The sequence below is a fragment of the Phalacrocorax carbo genome, chromosome 1 (assembly GCF_963921805.1).
Source record: "Phalacrocorax carbo chromosome 1, bPhaCar2.1, whole genome shotgun sequence".
In the NCBI taxonomy this organism is placed as follows: domain Eukaryota; kingdom Metazoa; phylum Chordata; class Aves; order Suliformes; family Phalacrocoracidae; genus Phalacrocorax; species Phalacrocorax carbo.
This window is the reverse complement of record NC_087513.1, coordinates 81,686,679-81,709,496: the sequence shown is the minus strand read 5'-3', so window position 1 is coordinate 81,709,496 and position 22,818 is coordinate 81,686,679. Positions and strand designations below refer to the sequence as shown.

General features: G+C 44.6%; 1 protein-coding gene across 1 annotated transcript; it reads left to right on the top strand.

Moving 5' to 3' along the window:
• Positions 1-1,216: 1,216 nt before the first annotated feature.
• CD9 (CD9 molecule) lies at positions 1,217-22,523 on the top strand. The gene is made up of 8 exons (XM_064462164.1): positions 1,217-1,425; positions 13,442-13,544; positions 16,420-16,517; positions 17,706-17,780; positions 18,733-18,825; positions 19,404-19,493; positions 21,405-21,488; positions 22,188-22,523. The coding sequence occupies exons 1-8, from the start codon at positions 1,360-1,362 to the stop codon at positions 22,251-22,253; spliced, it is 675 nt and encodes a 224-aa protein (XP_064318234.1). The 5' UTR covers positions 1,217-1,359; the 3' UTR covers positions 22,254-22,523.
• Positions 22,524-22,818: the final 295 nt, after the last annotated feature.

Here is a 22,818-nt window from a genome sequence, read left to right as displayed (position 1 = left end):
AGGTGGAGTTTGCTTCGAATCAAGCGCCATTCACCCTCCTCTCTGGAGTGAAGCTCACCCGCTACCAGCCCATTTACAGACCCCAAAGCAAGAGCAGCAGAAAACTTCTGATGGCATCGTTTAACACGCCGTGGCTCGCCACTCCTCTGCTTTCAGACGCTCAGCCCATCGGGCCACTCGGATGCTTAGCTACAGCCAGGCACGATTCACAAACAGCAACGCAGCAGGCAGCCACCCTTCCCAAACTCTCCGTTTCCATCTCTGCCTGTGGTGCAGCAGCAGCAGAGGCCTCTCGGTTGGGCTACGCTTGTGCACCCTCAATCATCTTAAAATTTTTCCTAGCTCTTTATTTTTCCACCTTGCTTCCTAATGCTTTGCAACCTGCTACAGGAAAGAGCTGCCGAATTCAATGTCTCCTCCACTGTATTAGCTCTGGAATGTGCCTTATCGTTTGTTTTGGCAACAATAACTCCAACATGTTTTTATTTGCATTTCAGTAAGGCTTTTCTGTTCTTTTTGTTCTGCTCGGGGTTTTTTTTCAGTCTCAATAACTGCTGAATTTCTTTTCATGCTGTATTAAAGATAAATTAAGGTACAAGCCCTCAGTTTTCATTCCTGAGCTAACAGGCTCAGAAGTTGTGTGCTGAACTTCCCGTGAAAATCAAAGGGAAATTCTTCACTGAAAATTAATGTGTTTTGTCTCACAACTGGGCTGACCTAAGGGTATGTGTGCAACCAGTTACAGAGCATCAGTTGGCAGGCTGAAACCTATCCCACCTGATTTTTCTAAATCGGATGATTATAGCTTTGCACAGACATATTCGAAAGATTAAAGTTTATCTTGTACGGGGAAAAAAAACCCAAACATTTAAGCTAGGCTGATGCATTTAAGTTAAACTAAACCTATGCCAGGGCAGGCAGAGCACGGGCGCGCACACAGCTGCCATCTGCCCGGTTTTCTGCACATCGCGCTGTTGCAGCACCGAGTTACCTCCCCCCGGACGGCGGACGGCAGCTGGGCACCGACGGCGCCGCCGGTGCCCGGGACGCGCGGGGCCGTGTGCGGCAGAGCCCCCCGGTGCCCCTCCCGGCGCGGCCCCGGCGGGGGGCGGGGAGGGGGGCGGATCCCGGGGAGGGGCGGGGCGGTGGCAGGTGCGGGCGGCGGCGGCGGCGGGAGCGGGTCATTGGGCGGCGGGCCCGGGGCGTGGCCCGGGGCCGGGGCGGGGCGGGGGCCGGGCAGCCGCGGGGAGACCGGGAGAGACTTGGGGAGATCCGGGCTTAAGGAGTGGCGCCGGCAAGAGGTGTCCTCGCCGCGACCGTCCCTGCCGCCGCCCGCCTGCTGTCGCCGCCGCCATCACCATGCCCGTCAAAGGAGGCACCAAGTGCATCAAGTACCTGCTCTTCGGCTTCAACTTCATTTTCTGGGTGAGGGACCCGCGGCCGGCCTCGGGGGAGCCCCCGCTGCGGAGCCCGGGGCGCGGCGGGACTTTGCCCCTCGCTGCCTGCCCGGGAGGGAGCCGGGGGGCGCACAGTGCCGGGAGCGGTCGTTTGTTCGTTTGTTTTGTTGTTTGGTTTTTGCCTTTTCGCTTAGGTTTTCGCACCGCACCCCCGCGCCGCCCGGGAGGAGAGGGCTGGGTCCCCGGCCCTGTTCCCACTCACCCTCTCCCTCCCTCCCTCCCTCCCCCACGCTGAGGGTTTTCCCCCGCCGCTCCCGGGACGGCTGCGGCTCCTCCACCGCTCCGTTCCCCGCGGCCGCGCGCCGGCGCTCCCCACCCGCGGGGGTGGCCCCGAGCGGGCGCGTCCTCCCCCGCGGGGCCCGGAGCCGCCTGGCCTCGCCGCGGCGGGGCAGGGCGGGCGTGTCCCCGGCGGTCGCGCAGGGCGGGCGGCGGCGCCCGGGTACCTGTTGCGGCGTTAGATGCGTTGCGTGCCATGTGCTCGGCAGGAGGTGTCTGAGTAAGGTACAGACCCAGCTCGCTACTTCGTGTCCTTTTGTTTGTTTGTTTGTTTGTTTTGTTTTTTTTAGTGTGACCGCGGTTTGGCCAGGCAGGCTGCGTGCCCTGCCTGTTAGCGAGTGTGTGTGGGGAGATGCTAGGTGTGAAGGTAGATCTCTCCACACACACACACACGCCAGCAGCACTTGCAACGCTCACTCCAAAACTCCTTGTGGGTTGTATCTCTCTGTAGCTTTTCTGGTGTGAAAACTGTAGCGGGGCAGTGAGCCGGTCCCACGCGAGGTAGCGTTTGTGGTCACCGTGCAGATCTGAGCACATCTTGGTAGGAGCCTCGGATCTCCTCCTGGGCAGCCTCTTATAAAGAAAATCCTGCAATAGTTTAATCTGTGGGAGTACAGGAGCACAAGTGGAAATCGTATCTCCAGCATGGTTTCTGGCACAGCTGTGTCTTGTTTGCCAGGCAGTGTCAGAAAACAGGGCTTAACTGAGAGGTTACGGCTGCTTCTCAAGCACTCGGGGCGTGGACATCTGAATTTAGCGTCGCCTGCCTGACGGAAAAGTACCCAGGGAATGCAGTACAACAGCCTGTGTGCCTAACGCGTAGGTGTGAAGTGTGACGCTAAAAACAATGAACTTTCTTTTGGCTAACTGCTACGGTGAAGAAATTTGTGTGTGACTCCTCACCCTCTGGTGTGGAGAAACCAAGTTGGAGCTGCGTAAAGAAACCGCTTCTGGAGTCGGTTACAGTATTGTGTACGTGACGACTGGGAGACGCAATGCTAACAGATAAAGTTCTTGTGATCCCTCAACTTAAAAAAGGGTTTCAGTGAAGTAAGAAAATGGAACTGGGCTGCAAATGAGGGAATCGGTGCAGAGTAACTTTACAAGGGCACAGGAAAGCATGTATTGCCACCTGAGATTTGCTGGGAGGGTGAGGAAGGGGGTCATATTTGGAGGGTTATAGCTGGTAAGAAGAAAAAACCTGAGAAGGCACTGCCTGAAACCTTGGGGTCTGTGAGGTCCTAAACCTCTTGTTGAAACAGGTGGGAATATTCGTGGTTTCCTTTGTGGTTTGTGTTTTTTTTCTTTTTTTAAAGCTGCAGACTTTCTGCAAACTATTTTAGAGTGCAGGAGTGCTGCTTGTGGTAAAGGCATTGCCTCAAAGATGGTCTTAATGTGAGTGTCGCTGTTTTGCTCTCTAGGCCCCATGGCTGAGAATAGGGAATGTCTTTCAGTTTAGCTCAGGAGGCATTTGTGCTTAGGGGTTTCATGGTCATAAAGCTCAGAAGCTTCACTTGCACCTTTGGCTGCCCAGTAAGCACAGATGCAGGCTTGATCTGTTGACAGGACGGATGGAAGGAGGAGTGCTGGTGGGGAGGGGGGCTGTACTGGGTGTAGGCTGGTGCTGCTGCCCAAAGGAGCCATGAGGATGCAGCTCTTGTAGTGGCCTTCACAGGGGATGGCTGTGCTCACTTAAACCTAGCTAGGATGTGGGGAAAAGAAGAGAAAGAAGAGAAGAAGCGAGATGAATGCTTCTTCCTCTTGGGGTATCCTGACAAGAGGCTGGAAGCCCCCGGAGGCAATAAATGCAAGCATCTGGGGTTAGCCGGGGATAAGTGTGTTTGTAGACCAGCTGGAGTAGTTCTTGACTCTCGGGGCTCACCGCATATATCTGTGCTCTACCAAAACTGTTAAAGGGGAGTTTCAAGGATGGTACTAGTGAACCTCATGTCCTCTATGGAAGAATAAAGTAGCAATCTCTTGGGCTATTTTTATTTTAGGCTGTTAAGCCTCAATGAACAGTGGAAAGAGAAGTTGTCTTGAGGCAGGCAGCACTAGAGGACAGGAACAACCCTAACAAGAAAGAAGGCTTTAATGTTTCTTACGGCAGCAGAGATGTGAAAAGTCCATTAAGTAATGGGAGTAAATTGAGCAAAAATGTTGCGCCTGGGTGCAATTCCGATCCTAAACTTGAAGGCACCATCAGTGACTGGCTCTTGGCCTTGGGAACCCCCCTGCTCAAGAGGAGGAACAAGCCTTTTATTGCTTCTGAGTAGTCCATGGGTGTGGGCTCCTATTACTCAAGTACTACTCAGGAACAGTGACAATGATGTAGTTAGACTTAGTGCACCTCCTGGTGCAAGAGAAGCTGAGAGGTCCTGTGAAGCTGTGATCAAGCTTACACAGTACCCTCTTTTTTTTTTTAAAAAAAAAAAGTTGCCTCAGAAGGACAGATGAGGAATTTAAATGGTCTGCAGCAAATCTACAGGTATTTGTAGATTGTGTTAGGTGGCATATATTTGCCTCCATCAGAGACTTGAGCGAGGGCAAGAGGAAGCAGAAAGAATGGAGCAGCTGGATATAGTAGGCTATTAAAACAAAAAACCTGGGAAACTTTCAAAGGAGGTAAAGGTTCATGAATGCTGGTGGGTCAAATACAAAAAATATAATAATGCTAACCAAAAAAAAAAGCTTTAGGTGTAACTTGCAAAAGCAAACCCACCTAAAATACCCCTCTTCAGACACATCAGGACTAGGGAGCTTCCCTGGGAGTCCTTACAGACAGTAATCCATCCAGGTGTAAAAGTGCGTTAGGAGTGATGTTCTGTGGTACTTTCTCGTATTGTGTGTGCTTTGGGAAGACCTTGGGGAAATTCTCTGCTGTAACCTGTCTTTGACTCTGAATTCCTCACAGGCTTGAATTGACCTCTTGATGGAAAGGTGAAACAACAACAGCAAATGCTGATTAAAAACTTGCCAGGGTCACACAACAGTTACTTCAGAACTGCAGATGCCCTGTGATTAGGTAAAACTTCCTGCTCACCTCCTACCTCGGTGCCAGAGGGCTGGAATGTAGTGAATTTGAGGCTGGTTTTTTTTTTTAGGTTGTTCTAGGTTACATGGAGAGTGGCACATGTGGTGCCTCTGGAACAGGCAGAGGAGAAGATACTTTAAAAATAAGTTGGTGTACCCACAGAGATGTGACGTTGAGGAGGAGGGAATGGCTACTGTAAGGGGAAGTCAGACTTCATGAAGCTGTTGACTTTCAGAAGCCTGAATCTTGGAGAGAGCGTGCTGGTTAGAGTTAGTTCACTTGTTCAATGTCTCCTGGAACTCCCAAGGCTCTTACAGAAACTAAGCAGTGCTGGAGTAAGATCCTGGCAGGGGTGAAATCGCTGACTGAGCAGAGGCAGGGCTGAGATAAGGTAGAGCTCTGTTGTGGAGAGAGCCAGCAGAGCTGGCATGCAGGAGCAAAGTGCGTGGTGGTCAATACAGTCCCGTGTAATTTGCAAAAGCATTGTGAGGTTATGCTTCAGTCCTTGAGTAGCATCTATTATGCGCAGCAATGAAGATAGGTGCGTGCTGACATAGCAGGCTACATGACAAAGCAGAGTGTGACACTTGGCAAAGGTAAGCATCAAGTAAAGTGTGGGAGGCAGGAGCAGGAAGCAGCCTGGAGTTATGAAGTAGTTGGTTCAGGGGCATCTGCTGCCAGAGGGATGAAATCTTAAGAGGGTCTACGGTGGCTTCATGAAAGCATCAGGTAGGTGCTCGGTAGCAGCAGATGAAAACCAGCTTCTGAAGTGAAGGACCTAGAGAACTGGAAAGATGGTGCCACTGCATAAATCCATGGTGTGCTGACATCTTGCAATGCTGTGGGCTGCTCTCCTCTCCTTGAGAGGAACATAGTGGAGCTTGGTAGTCCTTGGGAAAGAAAGAGGAGAGTGTATGCTATATCAGGAATTGTTGAGTGAACTGGGATTCTTCATCCTGGAAACAGATGGGGGGAACATGCTAGAGGCCTGTAGAATCACGATTGGCCAGGTAGTTGGTAGGGCTTGACTGTATTGAAAGAGTTGGTGAACAACAACTGAAGGGCATTAAGACTGAAAAGAGGAAGTTTCAGAAAAGGTTGCAGCTGTGCACACTGTAGTGGTGCTTTCTCCCCTGCAGGTATGCAGTTCAAGGGATACCTAATGAATGCAGTGCTTGGCAGCCCACGGTTAACTTTTGTTCTCCAAAGGTACTGTCTGTGTCTTTGTACAACCTCTAAGTGCTCAACTGGTAAAGTGGGAGGTTATTCCCGGGAAAGGCTATTGTCTGCCCTGTTCTGATACGCTTCCTGAGGTGCCCCCTGGTAGGATGCTGCGCTAGATTATAAGGGTAACTGGCCTGATGGCCTTCTCCAGTTGGTAGAACCAGTGTAGACATCTATCTCACTAGCATGATGTCCCCTAAAACTTCTGTGACTCCAGAACTTTAGTTAAAAAACATGCTTGTGGCCTGAAAGGCAGATATGGGGACTTGTGGATGGTTGCTAGAAATGGTTGTCATGCCTCTGAAGTCTGGTTTAGGCGTTGCATACATTTGTCTAACTCACAAGGAATAGTTTTTACTGTTGCACTTAAGTAGATGAGTAAGTTAGGCAATCCAGTCCCTTCTCAGAGGGGTGGCTGCATCTTGCCTTCAGTTCAAATATTGCTGCAACACCAGGTTCCTCACTGCTGTTGTGCTGCTTTGGTAGGGCTGGTGTATTCCCACCTGGGTTTGCCTACAGCTCTTCTGTCTTAAGGTTACTGGCACTGTCCATGGAATCTTTGGTGTGGTCTGTCATGAAAGGTGTACTACTTTAGGTCTTTGCAAGTTTGGGGTCAGAATTGGAGTTGGTGAGGGAGGTGTTGAGGCTGATACAGGAGTAACAAAGATTTTTCTACCAAGCCAACTTGAGCTTGGCAGGAGGTCAATGGAAACATTGCATTATGCATCTTGCACCTAAGTGGTCTTACCAAAGCTGTTTTTGAACAACCTTGGTGCAAGCACGTGCTTGATTACATTGAGTGTTGTAATGAGTGACTACCTCTAACTGAGCTCCCTTAACTCGCTGGGTTTGCTCAGGCTTGTTGGCCCTGGTGCCAAAGTCTTTTTCTAGTAAAACTGTCAGCTCCTCTGAGCAGTCTGGTGTGTGTCGGGCAAGTGCCTGGCATGGCCACGCATATGGACTGTGTGCCTGTGTGTTCTCCCAATGACTTTCTGCTGCTGAACAAAAGCAAACTTCAATGCAGAGATTTTCCCTTGTGAATTTTGTGGAATGCAAAGACATCTGCGGCTAATATTTATAATTTAATGTATTGTAGGCAGCCAAGTGCTGTAGCGTACAGTCAGAGTTCATGTTGAGTCTTTGAGCGATTATTTTCTTGCTCCATTACGCTGTAAGGCAACCATATTGTCTAGGCTCTCTACCCTTCAGAGTGTTTTGTTATATAAACAAATGTATTTGTCTATGGGAGTCCCTGCTAAGGTAAGATTAGGCCTGCAGGGCGCTCTTCTTCTGTAACTTGAAGACACCTGTGATTTTGTTCTGAGCCATAATCTCATCTGCTCACGCTGCACTGGGAACAGCCAGTAGCAATTCAGTGCTCTCACTTCTGCAGAGGGTATTCCCCGCTCAAGTGGAGAAGTGGACTTGCTGGGTAGGCAGGGAGGTAAGCATGTGTGTGTACGTGTAAATGCATACACATACAAAACAAATAGAAATTAATTGCTTTTGCTTTCTATAATCAACTGATTTAGCTGCTGACTGCAGCATATGAATCAAAATGCTGCTTGGGCTCAGCTCAATGTGTTTTAAATCTGGTAAGTGCTGTAAAGCCAGGAATGGAGTTGGACCATGTTGCCTTGAGAAGCTACTTGTACTTAGAGCTCTAGCAGTCCTACCTCCTATTTGTAATTTAAATTGCAAATATAGGAGACTGGCTTCTGAATAGGAACCTGTATGAAATGGGCACTAGTCTTGGCAGTGGTTCAGGAATTCTGTAATGCCGCTCCTACTGTACTAGAACACCACTTTATTGCAATAAACACTGTGACATTAACTTAGCCCACAACATTCTTGAAACTAGCTTAAGCAGAAAGAAAATACTTCCTTTCCAATCTACTTTTTTTTCCAAAGGAGTTTGGAAATAGCTGCAGTTTCTTATAACTGCAGTTTCTTATAACTGCAGTTTCTTATAACTGCAAGCACTTGGTAGGAAGGATTTTTTCTAGAAGTTTGAAAACCTGTGCCATTGTGGAAAACAGTAATCCTGTAATTAAAGGTTCAGAGTGATGTTGAGCCTCATCTGTACTTAATGTTTGTGGGTTTTATTTATAGAGTACCAGCAGGTAACAGGACAGAAACAGACAGTTCATTACTGCTCATAATGCTCCCAATTTCTTTGCCTGTATGCTTAACAATGTTGTATATATGGTTCTGCCTTCATTCATATGCTGTCTTGCACAGTGAGGGAAAAGCTGTTTGTCTTACACAGAGGAAGATCTGAGTCAGATTTTTAGCAAAAAGTTTTTGTGTCTGAGGTGAACAGAAGCTAGTGGCTTTTCCAGTGTACTCTTGGCACACCCTGGGTGTGCCATAAGGAACAGCCATGTAGAACTGGACATCTCTTAATCCAAGAAAAAAATTACTAACAGTGTTCTGTTATGTGCAATGCTGAGCTGACAACACTGAAAGTAGTATTTATTTTTGACCAACTCCACTGTATTCCCACATATTGACTTACCTTCTCCTAGAGGTAATGCCACAAACTTGACAGAAGTGGTGTGTAAGCTTGACCTGAATGTGTTAAAATAGCAGAACCTGTGGTCTTCTGTACAGCCTTTCATCCATGTATCAGGAGTTTTTGCAGTGTCTCATTTCTTCTCTATCCCTCCCTCCATGCTGTGGAAGTGGAGGCAGGGCTGGTAGTAACCTGGTGAATGCTTGGGAGGGGTATCCCTATCCCTAAGCTTTGTCTGCCAGCTATAAGGACTTGATAACTGCTTGGACCTTGAGCCCCTTGAGAGGTGGTTCTGTCTGTGGAAAGGTAAGATGCTGTAAGGTGACTGCAGCTAGTGGGGTACTTGGCTGGGGATTGTGGTTTCTTGAGATGGATCAAGGTGACTAGGTCAGAAGAGACTGAACAAAATAGCCCTTGCAAAATAGGTGTTAAACATAAAATAAACTTTGCAGCTTCCCAAAGTAGTCATGCATTGCTGTATCATGGGATATGTTAACAAAAATAGGAATTTCTAGTTTGAAAAGCTCAAGCTTTTAATATGTGTTTACACCAGTATCATGAAATTTAATGGTTCCCTGTGCAAGCCTTCTGCTAGAAGACACTATCCTTGAAACCTCAGGTGTTAAAGGGGAAAAAAATAAATCAGTGGAAATGGCTTGATAGCATGCCTCAGCACTGAATGCTCCAAGCTCATATTGAAGCTAGCAAAGTATGGTGAGGCAAGGAGGGCAGAATGTTCTGTATGGCTTCTGCCTCCAGGATAGATCGGTTGTTTCTCGTCTCAAGTATCCAGTGGCTGTCTGCTGCAGTGGTATGGAACCTTTGTCAGTTATTTCTTGTCCTGTGGAAGGCTAAAAGAAAGCAGGGTATCAAAGATAAGTATCAGGATACACCCTTAGATATGCTCAGAGGCAAAACCATGTAGTTTGTGAGGGGGAAGACCAGAGCAATGGAAACTGTTGACTTTGGAGAAGGCACTTGTCAGAGTACGGGGCTGGACAGGTGGGAGGTGGGAAGTCCTGCTGCACAGGAGGCTCACTAGAGGAGGTGCAGGGCTGTGTGGGAGACAGACCAAAAAAGGTGTGTTTCTGGTTGTATAACAGTCAGAAAGATGCCTGCAGGAGTATAACCTTTAAGGCAATGGAGGTATGTTTGCATGTGATGCAAAAAAAAAAAACCAAAAACACAAACCCAAAACCAACAAAACAAAAACATAAAAAACCAAGGAGCCTCCATGTGACTAGAGGAGGAATAACCAGGTACTTTTATCCTTGCTTGCCCTATGTCAATTGCAGCTGTAGAATAGAGATAAGTCAAGCAGAAATGTGCTGGGAGCTGTAAAATGCTTAGTAGTGGTTAAGGGAACACAAGGAAGCCTCACTAGCTTGAGCAGGGACATCAGTAGCATACTTGTGCCAGGACATGCTGTTTTTGGAAAATGACTGACGCAAACTTTTCCAATACAGTCAGTGAATAGTACCCCTTCAACTTCACATTTTGGTCAGATTGGTTTTAAAAAAAAAAAAAAACCTGAGTTCCCTTTCCTATATTTGTTACTACAGAAACATACTACTGAAATGTTTCATATGCGCACAAACCTGCTCTTTTCTTAGTTACGTAGGTTTTTGTGCACTCAAAGTGACTAGCTTCAGGAAAACAGACAGTTGCTCTTTCTGTTAAATTTCTCATTCTGCACAGGGTAGATCTACTTAGAAATATCCTGTTTTACTCAACTGCTGTGTCAAAACAGGCCTGTTAAATTGGGAAAACACTTGGATTAAAAACACAACAACCAGCTCTTCAGGGGATCTGCTTCCATGCAGCGGAGGCGGGAGGGCTTGCACGCCGTTGCTGGGGAGGAGGACCGACAGCTGCCGGAGGCACCCCAACATGGCTGCCAAAGCCTGCGCCGGGTGGCAGGGGGCGGCTGTGCACCAGCTCCCGCGTGCTCTGGGGCGCCGCCAAGCACAGCGGGTGCCTGCGGGGCTGCGCTTGCCTCTTCCTTCAAGGCCGCCATTGGCACAGTAGTATCTCGTTGTTTTGATGAAGACTTGAAGTTTCAAATTACTTTCTTGCCTTCTGCTTTAAAACTGCCTTTTTATAGTTCAGTGGTCATAGTGGGTAGGAAGAGCACAAACTGAGAACACGAGTCTGCTTTCCTTAAGAAACCAAGACAAAAAGTCACTTTTTCTTGCAAGGAGTGTGTGTCTTGGTTTTTTTTCCTAGTCCCACATGGAGAGAATGATCACTCTTCTGTCACAGTTTTCTTAGTGATCTGGTGTAGTTCACTGACATAACGTATCACTCTACTGTGATCCCATAATAAATCTCTTGCCTCCCTGGTGATGATAACTCTTCTCACAGGATGACTGCTTTCCCAAGAAGACATGATACTTAAACTTTACTCCCCACCACCCAGAGTTAAGTCTGTTTTTAAAAGGAGTCATATTAAGTACGTCAGCTCTCCCTAATGTTAACCAACCAGTTTGTTTCTCAAAGAGATCATTAACCGAGCTTTCTGCTTTGCTTGGACTTGTAAGATTATCTACATAGTTGTAGCATGGCTTAGAGTTTCCACAATTTGAATAGTCTGTCCTTAAAGGTCTGCTGGGGGATCAGCTCTGGGTTTTAATTTTACAGTCCTCTATGCCCTGCTCACTTTGCAGCACTGTCCTGAGTGCTCTACTCGAACACAGAGGCTTGTCAAACCACAGGCAGAGGTAGATGCAGACAGCTGGGTGTACTTAGGTGTGGCTTTGCAATTTGAGTTCCTAGTAAAACAAGCAGCGGCTGTAGGTTTCTTCTCCTAATGCTCCAGATCTGGAGGCCTATAAAAGCTGAAGACTGTTTGATGACCTAGGAAAGTGAGTCTGAGTATTATTAAATACTGGGTGACTTAACTGGAGGCTAGAAGCAGCACGTGAAGTTTTTTCCATCACTAAACCCTTCAGTTTTTTTAAGTGAGGCACTGAAGTGAGATGAGATTGCGCTCACTGCTACAGCAGCACTTTGCAGGTAGAGCAGCAACCTTTCTCTCTGCCAGTCCCCTTCTTGCACCTCTCCATTCTCCTGGGGTGCTGCTGTGGCAAAATAAATGGAAATAACAACGCTGTTGTGACATACTATGTACTGCCAAGGTCCTTCGGCATAACTAACTCTGTCAGCGTAGCCCTAACAAGGGAAGTGGCAGGTATGTGCAGGCTTTGTTCTTGCTGCGTGCTTTGTGAGTAAGCTGGTGCCTACGCACCTGTGATGCCAACAAAGTGCCTTTTGCATAGGTCTGGAAGCCTCTGTTTGCATTTGGCTCTTCATGCAGCGCATATCACTTCATATTTTTCCCAGCTAAAACCCTGCAGCTCCTCTTTGAGGCAGGCTTGGGAGTCAGGTGCCAGAAATACAAGAAATGCTGGTTTTTCTGGCATGGCTGGCCTCTCGCTTTTCTTCACTGATACCTGAGCCCTCCAGCACTTCACTTAGGATGCTTTCTGCTGAGAAGCTGCAAGGGATATACCTTCCCTTAAACACTCACTTGCTTAGCTCTGTCCTCTTTGTCCTGTGTGAATCTTCAAAGCTTTTTTTATTGTTTGTTTGTTTTCTGGATGAGACTGCCTAGGACCTTAGCAAAACAGGCACAGGCAGCAAATCTCTGCCTGCCTTCAGTGCATGCAAGACCTCTTTAGCAGGGAGAAAAGGCACTCAGGCTCCCTGTGGGGAGAGCCTGGGGGCAGGGGAGTTGGGCTTGGTGTCAGGTGCTTTCTGTGGGAATTCCTTCCATATTCTCACAGAAAATTAAAATTTTGAAGTAAACTCTTTCCAGTTTCTTGGAGGCAAATCAGGAATGTTGTTCCCTTCTAGAAGGAGCTTCTTATCAGAGATAAGGCTTTGCTTTATCTTTGCATGCACGCTTAGCCTAACGACAGCTCCAGACTTTCTAAGCTTATTGCTCATTCCTAAGTTTAAGTTTTTAATGTCTGCTGCAATGCGTGGTATTTCTGTCCTTATCTTACTTCTGTAGAGCTTTTTTTGATAGTTAAATGGCCTTCGAAGGAGAGAAGGAGGATCTGAGAAACACACACTCAAGCCTTCTAGTGTGCCGTTTTCTTTTTTGGTTTTGCATGCAAGATGACCCCAGGTTTTCTCTTTTAAAAGCAGGGAAGATTCACTGTGTTCAAAGCAAACTGTTAGCATTTGCCTTGCCAAAGTTCAATTCCCTCTTTTTTGCAACACTTCTCTGCCAGATATTTCATCCAGAAGCTAATTTATACACATAGTGACTTGCTGCGAACACAGGCACTGATGTTAAAAGGAACCTGGAGGCACACAGGCAGAGGCAATAATATAATAAAACTAAATATTATCTAAAACTTGATTGTGGTGTTCCAGATTAGCACACAGCAACGTCGCTGTTTCAGCAGCCTGTATTTTCTTCCTGTTGGTGTGGTGACTTACTGGATTGGTTCTATCCTGTTTCTAAATTCTATACTGCAGTACACTGGATTCTTACCAGTTGGTTTTATATGTTAAAACTTTTAGCTGGCCTTACAACGTGATTTTTCTTGAAATACACTTGTCTTTCAGTGTGGAGATTTAAGATCACTAAGCCATGCAATGTCATTAGTCACCCAGAATAAAACAATGGGTGGAGGGGTCAGTGGAAATACTGACACTTGGCACTTTGGTAAACCTTGGTTATTTTCAGTAAAGAACGACATTGTTCTTGTGTGTTGTCATTTACAGATGCATTTACATCTTAAACTACATGTCTTATGTCAGGAACTGAGTTTGTTCTTGTTTTGGTATTCCCATCCTTTTATGCTGGTTCTTTGTCACCACCTCTTTAAATAACAGAGCCTGTGTTCACTTCTGATGTTGTTACTAATGCAAGGGTGAATGTATTAATTGGTATAATTTAACAAGGCTTACTTGTTCTTACAGCTTGCAGGGACAGCAGTTCTTGCGATTGGACTATGGCTTCGGTTTGATTCACAGACCAAAAGCATCTTTGAACTGGAATCCAACAACACAACATTTTACACGGGTAAGCTCAGAGGTGACTCGGGGTGATAGATCACACTTCTGTGCCCCGATTTCCAGACTGCTTAGAAGCCTTCATCTTCCAAAGGCTAAAGACAAAATGGCCGTAAACAGCCTTGGTGGGGCAGAGAGCAGCTTCCCCTGGCTGGTGTAGGGGGTGAGCCTCTGCTGTGAGCTCTTGTGCAGACAGCAGTGTTGTACTAGTGGTTTCTTGGCTTCTTATGCGTTGTATATCACTTCATCTTTTCCAAGGTTAAACCCTGCAGTTCCTCTTTGGGCACTGTTGGGTAAGCGTTTTGTAATCCTGGGGACTCCTGGGAGACACAGAGGATGTATCTTCCTGATGCCTTTCACAATATGAGTCAGCAAAGTTTCACTCTAAGCTAAATGAGTAGTCACAGATGACACCAATAACTAATTTTTTTATTCCCCTACAAGTAATCAACCTAAGGTACCCCAAACTGGAGCTGTCTCCTCATCTCTTAGAAGGAGCATATGTACTATTGTCTAATTCGTGAGGCCCTACGTATGCTAATTTACACTGAATATAGTAGAAGGGATGCACAAATATCTTGGTCTGTGTGGGCAACTAGATGTTTGTAGCTTTGGTTATCAAGAAATAACATCCACCTGGTCTATATTCTGTTTTACAAGATTACCAATTAGGGGACAAACATGCATGTTTTCAGTTTGTTAATCTAATGTTGTAGGAGTTCCTAAATGAATAGGATTTTATCTGAACTGTAGGATTTTTGATCTCTACAGTCACTTCTAGGCTTGAGCATAGGAACACATGCTGCTTCAGTTGTTGTCACCTGTAGGTGGTCAAACTTTTTGATACCAAGTTGCATTTGAAGACCTGTAACAACTGGGCAGAAAGCAAATTCAAATATGTACCTTTCTTACATATGTGTCTGTCATCTTTGATTTGGGCAGTCCTTACACATATTTCGCATCCCTGTAGCCCCTGGATTTGCCATGTCTTGTATGCATTGCTTGTTAGCCATCCACAGCGTGGTTTGGTTGGTCTTTCTCTTGCCAAGAAAACTGGCTCCTGTGGCGAGCTACTTGACCTGTCACAACACCTAAACTGGTGTCTAAAGCATCAATAAAGACTGCGTAAGGCATGATGGGGGGTGCAACTCATGTTGCAGCCTTGTAGTACTAGGGTAGCCTGTGCCCACAGGGAGTGCTGTTAGGAATGATGAGTTAGGCTTGTTAGAGACCACAGGTGGGAATATTGAAATGTTTGTGCACCTTCATGAAGAGGCCGCAGGCATGCAGACGGCTTATCTGTGAGAAAAGTTGTATTTCACCCTTGTTATGCTGGCATGGTAGCAACCTGGGTTCTTGCAGCTGCAAGAAAGATTTCCATATGCTTTTAACTGGACCTTGGAAAGAGAACAGAAGTCTAAGCTTAGCTATTGAGCTGAATATTTAACAAGTCTTATTTTGGGTAGTCTAAAACAACTCTTCAACCTCCTAAAACACAAGTTTTGTGATGTGACACTTAAGCTACTGGCTGAATGCAGCCAGTGAAACCTACTTGAAATCTCTGTAGCTTAAACTGAGTTTTAAAAAGAAGTTTAATAGGAATTGCTGTTTTAACATATTTCTCTGGGAGTAGTTACTGACTACAGTTTCCAATAAGAAATTGAAAGAATCTGTCCATTTGCATGTAGTAACAAAGCAAGTTACCTCAAAAGCTTTCTATACTACTAAAAATAGAGTCCATCAGAACCTCTTATTTCAGTTTATTTCCATTAAAATAAAACAAGTTTAAGCTGGGGTAAAGCAATCGGTGCTGGAATTTCCTGCTGATAAGAAATGTCAGACTTGTTAACTTCCATATGCTTAATCAAGTAGATGTTTATTTTGGCAGCTAATCTTATTGGTTTGCATTTAGAAAAATATAATTTGCAAATGCTTATGTATGGATTTCTTTAACTAGTATTGATTGGGTCTCTGAAGGGCAGAACTGTATTTTGTCTATATTGATAGAAATGTCATACTAATTCTACATGCTTTGTCCTGATCCTGTCTCATGTTTCACCACCCCAATAATATTTTCTTACTGTCCTTTGGGAGCTGTTTTGCTTGCTACGTCTTGCTGCTCTCACCAGCTAGCAGTTCCCAAGCTTAGGAGGAAAGGATTGGGCATAAATGAAGTCTTTTAGCCCAGAAATGTTTGCCCTCTATGCTCCAACACACTCACTACCTGAATTCTGGGCAGAATGGTCTATAGGCTCAGCCACTTGGTATGGTTTGAAGACGTATCTGCTTTTGCAAAAGCAGAAAATGCCAAGTGTATTGTAGTTAGGGAGGCTGTCAGGTTAGGCAGCTGAAGTGTAAACTTGTACTGCCATGACTGGTGGAATCAGTGTTTGCTGATGGGAGAGCAGGCTAGAAAAGCATTTAAAGACTCATGACAGGTGACCATGATGCCTTTTAATACCCATTCTCCTAGAGGAAGCATGCTTCAAGAATTTTCAGATGTTGGTAAATCACTAGTTCCAGCTGTCTGTAATTGCAACACACTTGTCATCTGCAGAGAGGTTAACTCTGGCTCTGAGCCAGTTTTAAGATGTGTCTTACAGTTTGTCTTAGATGGCTTTATCTTGCTCATTTTCTAAAACTTGTGAAACTACAATAGTGGTACGCATTGTTATAAGTTGAAGTCTTTTACTGATCAATACATTTCCCCACAAGTTTTGAGGTGTGTTTGCTTTGAAAATGAAGCACAACTGTGTTTTTGCTTGGAACACCTCAGTAAAGAAACTTAAACCTTGGCAAAAGCTACAAATGCTATTTGGAGCAACTATATACCTTGCTGCGGGGGTCGTAGCTAGCCTGTATACATGTCTCTCTTTCCTCCCTAGGAGTTTACATCCTTATTGGAGCTGGTGCACTTATGATGCTGGTTGGTTTCTTGGGATGCTGTGGTGCATTGCAGGAATCTCAATGTATGCTTGGCCTGGTAAGTGTTCAGAGTAGTGTTTAACTTCTTTAGCAGCATGATGAGAAAGGAAGGAAAATATTACTGTGCAGTTAGAGCGGCAGATACTGATTGTTATGGCGTAATAACCTCCATAATGCTAAAATGTTAAATATAGTTTCCATTTCTGGCCCTAAATCCAAATGTCCATGTTGTATTTGAGTACAGGATGACTTCAGGAGTTAGTGACATATTCAGACATTGAAGTATCAAGACTAGGAGTGTGTGTGAACACAGAACTAAACTGTTGACAAGAGTAATGCTATTTATTAAACAACTTGTTCTGACCTCTGAGGGCTGTGCAGTCTTTAATCTTTGAGATCAGAACTGTGGTATCTGATCCTTGAAACAACAAGCCTCTACTGTTCATAATCACAGGATGAGCTCTTCTAGTTGACAACTGTCCTGCAAGCCAATTCCTGGAGAGCAACCTCATTGTTTTCAGACTGGAGGGGCCAGTGGAGCTTACTGGGTTCATGCACATCTGTACCCTTGTGGCACTACTCATCCAAATAACCAGAAGACTTAGTTAATAAAAGACTACTACTATAGCCGGTGAAAGAACAATTCCCCTTCTGTGTTGTGGAAGAATTTAATTTCATGTATTTCTTGCAAAATGATGCCTCTAGCCCTTTGTAGTAATTCTGAACATCTCTCTTTAAAGTGCTTTTAAATGTCAGTGGTGTTTTGGACCTAGTCAATTAAACACAGAGATGACACTTATTCCTATTTTATGGGATACACAACAAAGTGACCATTAGCTCTCTGGGAGTTGGTGGCAAGCTAAGTATTGACTAATGACTCCTAAAGCAATAGGAGTAACAAACCAGAGAAGAGAATTGGTGTCGACTGTTGTGATGTGTCTGAGTGATCTGGGAAACTTCAAAGTCTGAGTTAACAGATGATTGGTTTTAATTAACGCTGATCAAAAAGGAGGACTTACGCTTGGAAAACACTGCCAGGCTTTCTGATGCTCCTGGGAAGAAGTGCTGATCTAGTGCAATATGTACTCTTTCCTAGTCCTACCAGTGTTTCAGGCCTCCAACTGGAACCTGACTGAGTGACAGTTCCCACAAGACTGGATGCTGGGGACTAGACAAGCTTGCAGTATCTGTGTGTGATGCTGTTTCATGGTGCTGTGATCTTAATTATGTGGTCTTTCTTTTCCAGTTCTTCTTCTTCCTTTTTGTGATTTTTGCCCTTGAAATTGCTGCTGCAATCTGGGGATTTGCAAATAAAGAAAAGGTAGGTTGCTCTTAAAAGTTAGCACAGTGGTGGGGTGCTGGAGCAGGTTGCCTGGAGCAGTTGTGGATGCCCCATCACTGGAAGTGTTAAAAGTCAGGTTGGATGGGGCTTTGAGCAACCTGATCTAGTGAAAGATGTCACTGCCTATGGCAGTGGGGTGGGACTAGATGATCTTTAAAGGTCCTGTCTGACCCAAACTATTCTGTGATTCTATGACTGTGCCCATGGAAAGTTAGCGGTCTGCTGAAACCTATACCAGTACTAGTCAAATCCTGATCACCCAGGGGATTTGGAGGAGAGGAAAAAAGATACATTCTAGCAAAAAAATAGAGACATTAAACTCCAATATTTAAAAATGAGACTGTAGCAGAGAAGCCAGAATCCAAGATGCTGTTGCATGATGGAGATGCCCTCCAGGCAGTACCTGGCTGAGCTGTGAAGCAAAGACAGTCATCAGTGGGGCTTTAGCATTTCTAGATATGAGCTGGGTCAGCTATGGGCTGAATGTTTCTGTATCCTAAAACGTGACTGATCTGGGCTGTCCCATCAGATTCTGTCTTGTTTCAAAATAAGGTGCTTGGTGATCAGGGTTGCTTTTCTACTTGTATAATACAACAGGGGAGTATAGAAACTTCTGTGGTACAGAAATGGGTAGGGCACATTTTTGTGTAACCAGTGGGCAAAGACTTCGTTCTGTCACTCCTCCTACAAGTTCAGAGCTTTGGAAGGGAAACTGAATCTTATCTGTTGATAAGATAAGGTGAGTATACCAGTTAAGTTCACCTTTTCCAGGTGAGAAATGCTATCCACCCTCTGATTCCACCCTCTGTTTCTACATGTCAAAAGGATGGGTGTTGTAGGTTGCAGAATTTTTAATGACTTACTCAAAACAAGTTTTCAATAACTAATATTAAGGTAAGACAGTAATAACCATATCTCTGCTATCCTGCAGGTTATTGAAGAGTTAAAGGACTTCTACATGGAAACCTACAAAAAGAGATCTCAAGCAGCTGCCAGAGAGACCCTGAAAGCATTACAGTTAGCTGTAAGTACATGATTATACATAAACTAGACATTAATGCAGCTTCTTCACACTGTTCTCGATGTTATCCAGTCCCATATACAAGTCTATACCTTAGTAACTGAAAGAAACCAGAGTATTAGTAACAAATTGCAGAGATGTTTTTAATATAGTTTCAGTGAATTCAGTATGCTTTTTTGTCCCTCTGAATCTCTGAAAGGCATGTTCTTGTTTTCCTAAAACCTAGAAGCAAGTTGGTAAACAATAGATCTGTGGCGTGGTGTAGAGGCACCATAGTATGCACGTATCTGCATGTCTATGAGGAGTTTTATCTTTGTGTCTATAAGGAGTACAAGCTGTCACCAAAATTAATGTGTGTATACTTACTGAGATCTAGCTCTTCCTTTCAGAATATTGTCCTTTTAATGAAATAAAGGCTTTTTAAAATCAGGTTTATAGTAGTCACATTGGCAGGACTCCTAAGCAAATTTGCGTAAGGTCTGTGATAAAACCTAATGTAATCTGTTTCTCCTTTTTACCAAATACAGAGCAAAAATAAGGATTACTTAACCTCGTTCTATTTTCCTGTTTTTTTCTTGTAGCTAGACTGCTGTGGTCTTACAGGAGGTCTCGAGGCACAGTTCATGGACACCTGTCCAAAGAAGACCATCTTGGAGTCGGTTTCTGTAATGGTAAAGCATGACTTATCTTACCAGCAGCTCTGCCCAATGAGTAGAATGAGAACCACATTTCTGAGTAAACCCTTCCAGTCCACAGGAAATTCCCATGTCCCATTTACTTAGCAACCTATATCTACAATCAGTCCAGTTGTGGAAAACCACTATACTGTTACTGTGGAAAGAACAAGCAGGGTCAGCCAGAAATCTGAACTTGCACAGGAAATGTGCAGTTTGTGTGTCACTAGACTCAGTGGCATGATGGGCAGCCTAAAGCCAAAATTTCACCTAAAAAAAAAAGCAAGCTCTGTTCTCCAGGCTTCTCCTGTTGCCAGAGCAGCTTCCTGGTGCTGCATGGGAGCTGTTGCCTCCCCTCTTGGTTAGGGTAAAGTAGACCATGGGATGGGAGCAGGTTTGAAATTTTAGCAAGAACAGGAGAGGGGGATAATGCACTGGTGGTTTGTCTAGGTAAGTATGTCAGCTGTGAAGCCAATTCTCTGAATCAGATTCCCCTGTAATTCTGTGAACCAGATTCCCCTGTTGAAATATTGCTGCAAAGGTGCCTGTGTGCCACAGATACAGGAGAGGCATCTTTTATGGTTCTTAACTACCCTGTTTCCATTTTTTCTTACAACTGTCTTGCGCTCTTGCTTCATGCTCCAAGACAGCCTGTATGAGTCTTCCTGTAGAAAATAAGGTTCTTACAATGCAGGAATTCAAATAATGAGCTGATTTTTTTTTTCCCACATTATTTGTGCTCTTCGTTTCACTACAGATTATTTTGTGCCTTCAGATACCTGACCACATGAGACACTTCAATCTGTATTTAGACTCTATCTTTAGTCCTGTCCATACAATCTGCTACAAGTTAGGCTATATGGGAGTAGCTGTGACAGCATGCAGGTTTTATTCTTTGCCTTTGTTCTGCTAAGTGTGTTATAGTGTCATCTGTTGACTTCATCCTGTGATGTGTTTATGGTCTAGTCCCAACTGTAGAAAAACAGGAGATAGACTTCAAGATTAAAGGGGTGTAATGGTGCTGTTGATCTGTGTGCTGCTAAGAAGCAGTGTTGTATTGATATTCTTATTTAACTGATTAATTCTTGCCAGTATATCCCTTTAATCCTTGATTTTTAGTCTTTCCTTCTGGACTGGATAAGGAAAAACTAAAAAGAAGTTTTCAGCAGCTCGCTGTAGCCTGCCTCTGGAATAAGTAGGACAGGAGTTGGGATGAGACTTTGACCAGCTATCAGGCTTGTAGAGACTTACACATCTGTAAAAGTTCCATGTTCTTTTTTCTTGGCTACCATGTGTCTTAGCTGGGGAAAGGACTGTACTTAAATTTTTCTTCAGTTGCAACGGTAATTCATTTCTCCTGGGAGCTTCAAACTGGTACCTCTGTGAATCTACCCATAGCCTAGCAGGCATGCATGCAGCTCAAGAAATCCTGCTATCCCCATGTATCATGCGTTCATAAGATGTCTGCAAAATTTGAAGCCACTCTTGATAATTCCAATTGCTACTGTAATCTATTTTGAGAAGGGCTGAGCAATACAGCAACTTGAATGCTGACAGCCATTAGTAACAAGCCAAGTCTAGTACAACTGCTGTTGGTCCTGATCTACCTGATCAGCTGCAAGTGTTCAAAAGGGAATCCTGCTGTAGCGAAGGTGCGGTTAAGAGGTTTAGATGCTTAAAAAGCAGACTTAAACTTCTCTAACAACTTTTGTTGGAACATCCCTGGTTCTCTTTAAAGACGTTAAAATAAAGGCCAGCTCAAAGCAGCTTTCAAAAGATGAGTCTTCATTTCCAGTGCAAGCAGACTTGGTCAAAGGCATAGCATCAACTGGCAGACTTGAGCTCAAACAAGTGGAAACAAACTTTTTGTATGTATGAAACACTAACGAACAGTCTGTTTCTCTTTAGTCATGCCCTGCTGCCATTGATGATGTCTTCAACTCGAAATTGAACGTGATTGGAGCAGTTGGCCTTGGCATTGCTGTAATAATGGTGAGTTTCCAGATTATTTAGAGGGTAGCTGTATGGCCAAAGGATACTTACAGCAGGACTCTGTTGAATAGTGCCTGTCATGGCAGTCTATGAGCCTGTTCCACTAATGACAGGTACCAGCAGGATCAGGGTGTGCGCTGCGGGCCCCTGAGGCAGCGCGGAGGGCAGGGTGTCTTGGACCTCCCTGCTTCTGCTTTGGATTAGGATCTGCCTCCTTGTAGTTTCAGCAGGGGTGAAGATGTTTCGGCAGTGTGTGTATAAATAGGGCAAAGATGTATTGGTCATGTTGCCAGCTCATGTCTTAATCCTAATATCTCTTGGGGATCCTTGCTTTTATTTTCTTTATAACAATTAAAGACTCTGCTAGAGAACTGAAATAACAGTGCTAGTAAGAAAATTGGCACTTTTGTTTGACTTCTCTGGAGGAAAGTATTGATGCAAATACCCTGGGATGATTAATTTCTGAGGAGATATGGCAGTGGTTTATAGCTGGCCTATTCTGAAGTATTGAGGGTGAAGGGGATTGATGAGAATGTGCTGAAATTTGGGGGTGGAGGAGAAGGGAGGGGTAGGGATATGAACTGCATGACAAAGGTTAGTATGGCCTCTGGGCTGGGAAGAGCAGCTGTGCTTGTCCCTGTGTTGATAGAAGAATGTGCTTTGGTCCCCTGATTTCTAATGCGTTTGCTTTCTTTACAGATTTTCGGCATGATATTCAGTATGGTTCTCTGCTGTGCTATCCGCAAAAACAGAGAAATGGTCTAAGAGCTTAAAACCCAAGACTGCTGCACTATAAAAATCTGTCGTTAACTTTAGCATTCTAAAAGCATTTCTAAAAAGTTATATATTTGTTACCATTTTAATGCTTTATTTGGTACTGATGTAGGTTTGCTTTTTATGTTACAGGTTAAAATTATAACGATATATCTGAAGACAAATATTGTACATAAAATATCCGACTTGAAACTTATGTAATTTGGATGTAATTTATGTTGGAGACAATTTGATACTTAATAAAGAGTAAGATGTATTGTATGTTTGTGGGGGAGAGGAGATTTCACTATGCTTATTAATCATACTATTTGATGGATAGCAAGGAGTTCAACTTGCATAACATGTTGTGTTTAAATCACTAGGGCTTTAGTATAAAGCAGGAAATAACTCCTATGCCAATGCCGTATTTGAAAGGAATTCCAAGGAATGGAAAAGGTGACTGTCAGAGCATGTTAGGGAAGATATCGGTATTCTTCCTTCCCTTGGTGCATGTAAACAAAAGCAGTTCTTCATTATATTCCTAAAATGTTACTGCTGTAATATTTTTACTGTCAAC